At 40.6% G+C, this 11,492-nt stretch overlaps 1 protein-coding gene across 3 annotated transcripts; it reads right to left on the minus strand.

Annotated features, from left to right (window-relative positions):
• Positions 1-9,980, minus strand: LOC117988662 (BUB3-interacting and GLEBS motif-containing protein ZNF207-like). Of its 3 annotated transcripts, none has more exons than XM_034975823.2 (10): positions 9,731-9,980; positions 9,479-9,605; positions 9,133-9,259; positions 8,870-8,937; positions 6,559-6,692; positions 6,009-6,095; positions 5,665-5,832; positions 5,090-5,186; positions 4,224-4,404; positions 1-358 (listed from the first exon to the last, which is right to left on the minus strand). In XM_034975823.2, exons 1-10 carry the CDS (start codon positions 9,769-9,771, stop codon positions 246-248), a joined length of 1,143 nt encoding a protein of 380 aa, XP_034831714.1. In that variant the 5' UTR covers positions 9,772-9,980; the 3' UTR covers positions 1-245. The 3 variants fall into 3 exon arrangements, with proteins under 3 accessions (XP_034831714.1, XP_034831713.1, XP_069359601.1); XM_034975822.2 differs by having other exon boundaries at positions 4,224-4,419; XM_069503500.1 differs by lacking the exons at positions 9,479-9,605; positions 9,731-9,980 and adding an exon at positions 9,342-9,468 and having other exon boundaries at positions 4,224-4,419.
• Between the last annotated feature and the right edge of the window lie 1,512 nt (positions 9,981-11,492).

Consider the following 11,492-nt stretch of genomic DNA (forward strand, 5'->3'; position numbering starts at 1 on the left):
TTCAAGTCGAGAGCATTTATTGAGTAAAACGGTCAAAATTCTACAAAGAATAGGCAAACGTCACAACTTTCACGTGGAACGCTTAAGAAAAAAATTTCAAGGCAAATGTAATGTACACGAACTCGTGGTGGTCACCGTCGCCGCGGAGCGGGGGCCGCCAATCCAACAACGCTCGTTGTGACGGCGCGCGCCCTCGCCTGCCTCGCAGGGAACTGCCGGCCCGGGCCCCGCGCTTACCTGGGAGGCTACCGGTAGCGCGGCTGCATCATCATGCCGCCCATCCCGCCCATCGCGCCCATGCCGCCCATCCCGCCGGGGAACATGCCCATGGGCATCATCCCGCCCGGCAGCAGCATCCCTGCGCACGCAAGTGTGTGAGCGCGCGCGGCGGCGGCGCAACAGGGGACCCGCGGTCCAACGCGCGGCGCCGGGGCGCCGCGGTGACTGAACACAATCGCCTGTCGCGTCGCGGCCGCCCGACCCTGCGCCAGCGCGCGCGCCCGCCCGCCCCTCCCCGAGGGTGGAAACTAACTAACTATATCACGCGAAATTCTGACTATTCCAACAACTAAAGTTAATTCAGTACAAGTGGACAATAGTTTACAAGAACGTCACAAAAATTTCGCGCGATTCTAAGTATTGAAATACGTAAATAAATAGGTGATTTAAAAAATTGAATTCTAATAAAGACAAAATACTTGTCACCCGAGGCAGTGGTACGCCGGCTGCGCCAGTCGTGGGGCGCGCGGGCGCGGGCGCGGGGGCGCGCTCAAGCGAGGAACACAGGAGGTAGGATCGATAGTTCACATGAAAAAATCACACGTTTGAAAGTAGTCTGCGATGTGATTGATCGCTCCATGCACGTTCCGTGCGCCGCTCCTCGACTCATGCACATCTCAAAGCGACAAACTACTGTACGTAAATATAATATTAGTGTGGTACCCACCCGTGAACCGACATCGCTCGCGACACTACGAGACCGAGACAGTATGAGTAAGAGCTACTACATAAGCGAGTCCAGTAAGGAAGTGAACAGTTACCGCTCGCTCCGGCGCCGCCGCTCGGTGCGGTTAGTGGGTTAGGGAGAGGGAGAAGCGTTATTTATCGTTGGGGGTTAAGATTACAAGGCCTCCGCACGTCGCTAACAGACCCGCCGCCGCTGCCGGTACCGGCTAGACGCCGGCGCGAGCCGACTCGGCTCTTACTGACCGACTCAAAAATACGTTTTACACTCGGCCGAGGCTGTCGTGGAAAACAGAAATAAAATTACACGGAGAGGTACGAGTTTATTTGTTGTCTAAATGCAATAATATCACTCCATTTTCCACGCCGATATGTCATGTTCGTGTTACAATAACAAATTATTCTGAATGTGTGTAAAGTGGCTCGAGTAAATGCAAAGTCTTGATATCGTAACCTAAACAAAACACCGACTACAACACGCTAAAACTAATAAATGCCTACTTTCGATTGCGAACAATTCGTATTACAATATAGATTCGATATAAAAATATGTGTGATCTTGGTTTAGAAATGTGCCAATTTGCAGTCTCCACAATTTTATTAGAATTCAAAGTGACACAAAGATAAAAAAAATACTTACAGACCAGACTCCCAGAGTTATATATGCAAAATAATATGCAGACCGCATTCTGACTTCTGACACAGTTCACGACAGTTAGGGAACTTCTAATAAAACGCAGGCGAAGTTCATCCGCCTGTTGTTTGAAAATTAGGTAAATCCAGATCTTAATATTGCTACCCTGTTCATTGAGACGAGCTAATACGGTAGTAAGAAACTGGTACTGATTCTGAGCACAACCAAATTTTAGAGTATTCGCATCCTCTTCTTACTAATGTAATATGAAAAGGCCAGACACGCAGTTTGACAGTTTTAAATTTAATTTTTAGACGGTAGAACCTGTGATTTTAGCGCACAGTCGCGTACCTACTGTTTAAATTTGTAGCGTGCACTAAAATTTAGAGTCTTTAAACGTAAAGTATGTTCTGTCCTTTTTTAGCATTGTTAAAAAGAAAAGGATGCAGATACTCTAAATTTAGTTTAGAGAAAGACAACGGAATCGGTGCCACTGCACGTCGTTGGTCAGAATGTCAGTCTCAACTGTCTTTCGTGCCGTGCGGACGTCATGTCTTTTGGTGCTCCTTACTTTTGTTCTAGTTTTTGGTTTTACGTTGACATGCCTTGCTCATTAGTCAGTATTCAGTTTACTTCGTAACTTGGCGTAATCCTCAGACTGATTCTTGTTATGTACATTGTTGACTTCACACACCTTTGAGAACGTTAACTTTCAGGTATGCAGGTTTTCTCAAGTTGTTTTCCTTTACCGTTAAAGCAAGTGATATTTTAATGGCTTAAAACCATTGACTTATATATTACTTCGTATGGACTGGGGCTATTGAACAAACAAAATGGCACCGATTCAGTGGTGCTTTAGCACGAATGCAACGTCAGTGATGTCTGGATTTCAAACGGGTCGTTCATTAGTATCTAAGAAGGGGCGCTGATTTATTTGGTTCCAAAACCGTGAAAAATTTTGTTCGCTTGACCATATCTTGTCATTTATATCGATGCTTAAAACGCACTTAAAATGAACGTTGTTGCCAGGATCTAGACTATACTAGACTATAACTATTTCTGCCACCACTAGCTTGGCAGACTATTGGCCAAAACTCTTGTCATTCTGAGAGGAGACCTGTGATCAATAATGGGAAGGCGATGATGAAAGCTCTCTCGAGAACACAAATCACAGAACAGTTTGCGGTCTGCAAATTGGGTATTTGCCTGCTTTTGAATTTGATAAATATTATTACTTAATTATAAACTAGGATAAAAATAATGACGTACGCTGAAAAAAATATTAAAATCAAACAAAGATTTACAAAGTTACAGGCATCTTAATTTTGGAGTGGGAGGGTCTTGTATCCCTTTCTCGCAAAACGAAAATTTGTATGAAACCGCACGGAGCTACTATGGCATTAGTATGTGTGACGTCAAACTGCTGTATCGCTATCTCTGATCAGAAATATTTAAATGCTTATAACTTTTTTGTTATTTGATCGATTTAATTAGTTTTTTCAGTTTACGTCATTATTTTTATTCTAGTTTATAATAAAGTAATTAAAAATTTGGAGTCAAATACCTAATTTTGCAAATGAATAACCCCTTGGAGCCTGCACTATTTGGCTTAGACAATTGCTATAACAAATACTGGACAATTAATCGAAATACATTAACATCGAAATTACATTTGAATTGTAATAAAATCACGTTTAAAAACTTTTTTTATATTAAACGTTTTATAATAGAAATGCTTATTATTTAGAACCTACACCCTAGCCTATTCAAACCTTCCCTAACACAAAACCTATCATGTCTTTGTATAGCTTGTATTGTTGATATATTCGTAGGAATTCGCTAATCGTCTCGTCTTTTGCCGTGTTACATATGGGTATCCATAAGTTATGTAAAAATCTGTTTATGGATTTTGCTTTGAGATGAACTTGGAATGTCACGAAATTGGAATAAAAAATGATAATAAGTGTTCTTTTATTCTACTTCATCAACAAAGTTAGAAAGTATCCCATCAGAGAAACTAAGAGAAGTTGAATCTTGGAAGACAATGAGTAAGTGTAATCTTTTATAAGAAAGAAGCATATTACACAATCGAAGATTATCTTATAAAGAAAAGCTGACTGACTGACTGATCTATCAACACACAGCTCAAACTACTAGACGGATCAGGTTGAAAGGAAGGATTTTTGAAAATTCAACCTCTAAGTGGGTAAAATAGGGGTTTGAAATTTGTCGTCCGCGCGGACGAAGTCGCGGGGTTAAGCTAGTCTACTATTGGTTGGTGTCTCGAAATGGTAACGCCCACTGAGATTTTTGCCTCTCATTTGTAAATATGGGATTACGTCACAGAGAGAGAGAGCGCTATACTAACTTTTTTCCGTGGATAGGGTATAGTAGTAGTATATAAGTTTGAAATACTTTTCTTGTTTGGCTTTTTATGGGCGAAGATGGAGACTAGATTTGTCAATTACGCCTATTCGGTTAGGACGTCGAAATGTTTCTGCAAATAAAGAGTTTAGATTGGACGATGATTAGCGAACCCCCGCGTGTGTGTGTGTGTGTGTGTGTGTGTGTGTGTGTGTGTGTGGGTACTGTGGGCGCTGTGGTCAGCGCCGGAAAGCGTACTGACCGGGCTGCAGCGGGCGCACGAGGTTGAACTGCGGCATGACGGGCAGCATGCCCATGACGGGCGACACGGGCACGCCCACGCGCATCATGGGCAGCATGGGGCGCCGCATGGCCGCCTGCGCCTGCGCCGCCGCTTGCTGCTGGCGCGCCGCCGCCACCGCGGCCGACATGTGAGCCGCCACCTGCGCGTACATCACCTGCTCCAATTAGAGGGCCACGGCCTCGAGCCCTTCGACCCACTATACTCTATCCACTGAGAGAAGTCAGTATAGGGCTCTCTCTGTTACGTTATCCCATACAAATAACAAAGACTAAAAAAACAGTGGGCGCTCACACCTGCGACCAGGTGGATTTAGGTTTTTTATAAATCCTGTGGGACCTCAAAATGCTTTCCAAGCAAAAAGTAGCCCTCTCTGGGATGCAAGCATCTCCGTACTAAATTGCCAAAATCAGTTACATGGATGGACCGTGAAAGCTAGCAGACATACACACTTTCGTATTTAATCATTATAACTGAAACATGTTTCATATTATCATGTTCATAGAGTCAGATATCCAGCGGGGTGATTACGTATCTCGCGATCATTGCTGTCGAACGTCACACCTAACAGCGGCTAGAGAGAGAGACAGCAATAGCCGCAAAGCAAAATAAGAAGAAGAGAGACAGCAAATGAACTGTTGCATTGCTACTGCTGTCGCGTTGCTGTCGCTACTGCAACGTTTTACGTAATCACCCCTCGGAATCTGCCGGCTATGACGGCCGTGCAGTTTTTATTTACTACCAGTAATACCTGATCCCTGTTAGTGATTGAAGAATAATATTGTTCTAGTATTCAGTAATGAATAGGAGAGAGACAAAATACATACCTCAGCCTGGCTGGTGCTGGGGGTCACCATGGTGGGCGCGGGAGAGGGCGCGGGCGCGTCGGGCTTCGGCTTCGCGCGGTACTTGGAGCTCCGCGCTCTAAGAACAACGGATTTATTTTAATCCCTTATGTTTTTATCAGTTACTAGATGATACCCGCGACTTCGTCCGCGTGGATGTAGGTCTTTTTAACCGACTTCAAAAAAAGGAGGAGGTTCTCAATTCGTCGGAACCTTTTTTTATGCCGCGGGAATTCTGATTTTCCAAGGTAAAAAGCAAGTCAGGGTATAAGCTATCTCCATTACGAATTACGAATACGAATGAAGGCTGAAGACTGGATGTAGACTGTATTCACTAAAGATCTACATTTAACAATATACATCCCGAAATTGCTAATGCGCGTGGTCGCCATTTTAGTGACGTCAGGACTAGGCTGAAGTTTCGAACTTGTGGTATATTTTTATTTCGGCTGATGTCAAAATGACGTCATTTCGACGTTAATGAGACATGGTTCCAGCGCAATAGCAATTTGCGGGACTTATTCATAGGCGGATTTGATGTAAACAGATATATATACCTTATCTCCTCCAGCGACACATCCTCTGGAGGGTGTATGATCTTGGAGCCCGCGCCGGTGGCAGTGACGAGTGGACAGGCGTTGGCCGCTGGTGGTTTCACTTCACCATTCTCTTTAGGATCTGATGACGTGGATGACGTCGTTGGAGGCGCGCTTATTGTCGCATTGCTGTAAAGAGAAATAGTTTGTTAGTTAAGATAGAAAGATATACAATGAGTGTGGGGCTGATTCTCTTGTACACAATCTCTAAATTTAACTAAATTAACAGGTCTAACTCTATTGCTATCCTTTTCTGCAGGCAAACTTATGAAAGGAATAGCAATACAGCCAAACATGCTACTTGCCTATAAGCTGGGAAGGTTGGTTTGTTGGGCGTCGAGGTAGGAACACTCGCCGCTGGGAACAAGGGCCTCATGCCAGGCATCATCATTCTGAAACAATGTACAATTTAGTTTACCTTACATGTAGCTTGTTGCTGGAATGCGTAAGAATAGAATAGAATATGTTTTTATTCAAGTAGACTTTTTACAAGCGCTTTCGAATAGTCGAGTAGTTTTAATTTACCACTTTAAGAGGCACAATACGCGGCCCATACGACTTTGTAACCGCGAACTGACAGTGAAATCACAAAACAAGTGAAAAAAAACTCCAGATCTAAAGCGCCGGGCAAATCACGTCGCTTACGCGTTTCTCTGAGGTTTTTACAAAGCAAAAATGGACTATAGTTACAATCACATTATATTGTTCTCCACTTGGCCAGCGTGGCAGACCATGGCCTAAAACCTTTCTCTTTCTGAGAGAAGACCCATTCTCAGTGGTAGGCGGGCAATGCGTTGATCAAGATGTCAAAAGCTAGTAAGTATCATTATTTGTTTGGTATATCGTACTACTCACCTAGGTGCCTGCTGCTGCATAAAGTGCTGCATCATGGGGTTCATCTGCATGTGTCCAGGGTACATGCCGGGCGGGACGGGCCCCATGGGCGTGGGCAGGATGCCCGGGGACACGGTCGACGGCCCCGCACCGAGCTGTTGCAATACAACCACGAGTCGTGACAACTTACACACTTAACACATTTGGATACATTTGGATACAGATATAATGTTTGGTTGTTGAAGTGGTATGTGCATTTGAGAACTATTTTAAAGAACGAAGAATGACAGTTGACCCATAGAGTTAAAATGACGCGTGAGGAGTCATTTTGTATGGACTATACATTGAAACTTAAGATGTCTATTACAAGTGCTTAGATCAAATACATTACACCCTCAGAACAAATACCTGTAGAAGTAGCCCTAAACTGTTAAAGCGTGATAGCTAAATGCATTTTAGCTCTTATTAGAACGTGACAAAATGATTATTTTTTGTCCTTATCTTATGTTTGTCAAGATGTATTGTTACGTGAGATCTTTACAAGCAACGTGAAGTGAGGTTATGTTGACTCAAGAATTTTGAAGAAATAATTGATTCGTTTTTTGTTTTTGAAGTTATTGTGCAATGGTGGGTTGCAGCATACTAGACTAGGCTACAATAGCTGAAGCGAACGTAAAATAGAAGGAATAACATTTCACAAGTGAGTACCTCTGCTTGAGCGAGAGGGACTGAGGGGGCCACACTAGTAGCATATCTGTATTTATCTGTGATTACACCAGCTCTTGTTTTCTTCAATAAATGCAGTTCTACACAAGTTAGGACTGTTAGAAGTTTTTACACTATGATTGCACAAGTTTTTTACTTTTTAGTAATATTTAGGGTTCTGTACTTCAAAAGGAATAAAGGAACCCTCATAGGATCACTTTGTTGTCCGTCTGTCTTGTCTGTAAACACCCATCAAGGGAATCAAAATCAAAATGTAGGGTACTTCGTGATGACCTGTCAAGTTTAGCAAGTAGCAATGTTTCATAGCACTAGTAAAGCGAGAAATCAAAAAACCATGAGTTTGTGGTGTTCTAAGTGTTATTTCTTGTACGATGATTTATGTGGAACCCTTTGGATGCGACTCCGCCTCACACTTGACTGGTTTTTGTATTTGCTCTTTATTTAACTCACTCATTTTAAAAAATTTTGCTTGTAGGATGTAAACTAGCCACAGCTGAACCCTCCCACCAAACAAGATACTACAGTATGCAGCAGAAAATAATGTACATCAGCCTTTAGAATGACGATTCGGTTTTGTAGAGCATTGTTCCCTTCACTCTTAACTATGTGACATTTTGTCTGTCAACGACGGAGACAGTGCTCTATAAAACAGCTACCAGCTAAAGACAAACATACATTATTTTCTGCCGCATACTGTAACAAAATTCTAACAAGAAAATTTACCCTCAAATACACATCCTCATAATATTTTATACTTTTGCATCTGAACTATGGAGTTTAAATTAAAAAAATAAAATTGACATTATGTTTTTAAGTAAAGAATAAAGATATCACAAAAGCGAATTTCTATACCAGTAACACTAAAAGTGCAGTGCTTAAAAATGGTTCTTTTATTTTGCTTGTGTCTATTTAAATGATTGTTCAAAAAGAAACTAAATAATTATCCAATTACAGTGGAAACTCGATTAACTGGACTAATTGTTGTCGTTAGGGATTTGGATAATCGAAAATCTGGATAATCGAATGTATGAAGAAAAGCGGGTTTTGTGCATATTATTGTCGTTCACTATAATGATATTTTCAAAACTATACCAAGTGGGATATCATATGAAAGGGCTTTGCCTGTACATTCTAAAACAAATTTTTATGCATAATAGTTTTTGATTTATCGTACAAAATGGCGGAAAAAACACCCGAGTATGGAACCCTCGGTGCGCAAGTCTGGCTTGCACTTGGCTGAACAATTTTTAGTTGGTAGTCCGGATAATCACGAATCCGTATAACCGAGGGCCGGATAATCGAGTTTCTACTGTAATAGTAACTTGATTGAACTTACAGTTATACAAACTCTGATATGTCCTATAACACAAATTTTCCATCAGTTTATTCGTAGAAATTGGCTGGGCAATATAGAATTTCTTGGATATGTATAATAAAGTCAATTATTATAAAGGTAACACTATTTACAAAGTGATAAGTATAAAAAATGAATACAAACTCAATGCTGTTACTTACTGGTCCCACTCTACCCTGTAATCCAATTATCTAATAATTAACTGTCGTGTATTCAGAATGTAAGGTAGGTAAATAAAGGAAAGGGTCTTACCAATGCAGGAGTAGCTTTTTTCTTAGCCGCCGGCTCATCGTCATCACTGTCTGAACCTTTCCCCCCACCTAAAGGATTGACTTTCGGTATAATTTGCACAGGAATATACTTTCAACAAACCTACCTTGTGGGAACACTAAGGCTACACATCAAGTTACATCTATGGCTACAAGTGTCCCAAGCAAAAGAAATTCAATATAAAACATGATTGTACATACTTTATGATCCAAAAACAGCCAAAGTCCATAAAAATGTTTTTATACCTGTCTTTTGTTTCTCATGCTCCTTCACATCTTCGGGGGGAATACCTTCCATGCCATATATTTCTATTTCTATATTTGACCTATTTGGTAACGAATTTGGAACTTTGTCTATGGCTTCTTTGTGAACCTGGAAAAACGGCGTGAATGAATACATCTCGACTAAAACGAGTTCAAACGAGTCAAAAACCGAATTATAAGGAGTTATTTACGTTCTACGATTATAGGCGCGCAATATGGCGCACGGACGTGCCAAAATATCTCAACCTATTAGCAGACGAGTTAAAAAAGTACTGCAGTGATGGCGTGGGCGGGCGGGGCCGTTGCCAAGAATATAGGGCGGACTCACCTGCATACAGTGTATTGACAGTCCGGGGCCCGTGTACAATTTCTTGTGGCAAATGTGACATTTGAAATGCTTCGCTTTTTGATGCTGAATCAGAATCTTTTCGTCGTCAAATTCCCTATTACAATACCTGAATCGTGCGCTAAGAAAATTATCTGCAATTTAATTACGAAATGTGGAACAATTATGACACGCGAAGGACGATCGAAGGATGTTGCAATCGGATTTGATATACCTAAGTATAAAAAAGGATACCAGCACCACGGTTTGGATGCCTTCTTCTTCTTTCTGCCCATTATCACACTACTTTAATATAATATACAAACTTACAAAACGCTACAAACAATACTATTCTACAAGAAACTACTTTAATTCCTAAATATCACAGTTATATTGATTTTAAATTCAAGTTTAATTATCTACAGAAGTGTAGCGACGCAAAACGTTTAAGCAATGCAAAATGGCGACAACACAAAGCAAAGGACGACGTGACGTTTCTGTTTCTCTCTGGTTTCACTGCATTGTTGAATAATAAAAAACCGTAGATAAACTTGGCGAAAAGTTACTCTGTAGCTGACGTAAAATTAAGCCAATCGAAAGCCAGAAAACAGAGGTTTCTTAATTCATTCCACCAATTAAATTAATATAGTTTGGATCAAATAACCAATAGAAAATTAAAATCAATACCATTGGCCAACCTTCGGCTATTAAAACCAAAAACAAAAATCTATAGTGATAAAATTGTCTATGGTTTACTAAGCGACTTATCTATGCCATCGGCCAAGTTTTTCCCAACTGCCAAGTCTTGGGCACAAGTCGTAGATAGAATAATAGGTAGATTTAAGTACTGTGTAACCGCGTATGAGATAGCGATAGCACGACAATTATTACCATTGTTTAGTAGTCAATATTTGTATTAACCGATCAACAATAGTTATTTGTATTAAAAGTTTTTTATGTGAAAACAAGTAAATAACTCATGAGAACTACGCCACGAATTCTCAAAGTTTTTTTCGCAACTAAAGTTGCATGCCTTGTATGACGTATTCTTGAAAAAAACCAGTTACACGATCAGGGACAAAAAATAGGTTAGCTGCGTCTCTGTTTATCACATTAGTAACTTTATCTGTGCTCTCTTTTTAGTGTGAATGAGAAAGCAAACGTTCCTGCATCTACCTTTATTACTCTATCTACGGCACAAGTGCAGAGTCAGCATTATAATGTAGGATAAGATCATATAGGCACATGAGTAAAATTTACTCGTGTGCTCATAGGCTTGTCTAAACAAACAAGTGTTGTGAGTGGCTGAATTTGTGCGATTCTTGTTACAACAATGCATTGTAGCCAATAGTGAGCGAGCGTCAACCAATCAGAGGTGATTGTGATCGGAACATTGTACATTTTATTCTACCGCAATCGAGCTGCTGTAGACGTTGGCATACCTACCCATAGAGATAGTATTCATCTAAGTACCTAGGTACCGATTACGAAATTGTCTATGGAAAGCCAGATGCCTTTCGAGCTTTCTCCGTATTTGCATTAGCAGTAGGTAGGTACTATCAGCGCGCGATATTTGAATGTAAAACGAACTGAAAACTAAACTGTAGAAATATTTTTAATTCAAACCAATTACCGTTTCTACTGATAATTTTAGTAACACACCCAATACCCATGTATTGTTTATTGAGACATTTGAAAACGTTTCATTTAACAATAACCTGACTGATTATATTATATTATATTAGGATTTAGGATTGCATATTAGTTATACCGTAACCTATTGCGTAGTCTACGCGACTTTGTATTTCTTTTTTTATAGATTTAAAATAAAAATATTACGCAATAGCTAACACTATTCGTAGAGGTAATATCAGGCGTTTAAAAAAAAGTTGAAAAAGATTTCCTGAAAATTCTCAAGTACCTACCTAACTATTTTTTCACAAGATAAAAAGACGTTGAGTGTCGAGATACGGCAAGCAAGACATCAGTGTTATCTTATCAGAAAGCTGAAGCTAAA

This window comes from Maniola hyperantus, chromosome 15, assembly GCF_902806685.2.
Source record: "Maniola hyperantus chromosome 15, iAphHyp1.2, whole genome shotgun sequence".
Classification (NCBI taxonomy): domain Eukaryota; kingdom Metazoa; phylum Arthropoda; class Insecta; order Lepidoptera; family Nymphalidae; genus Maniola; species Maniola hyperantus.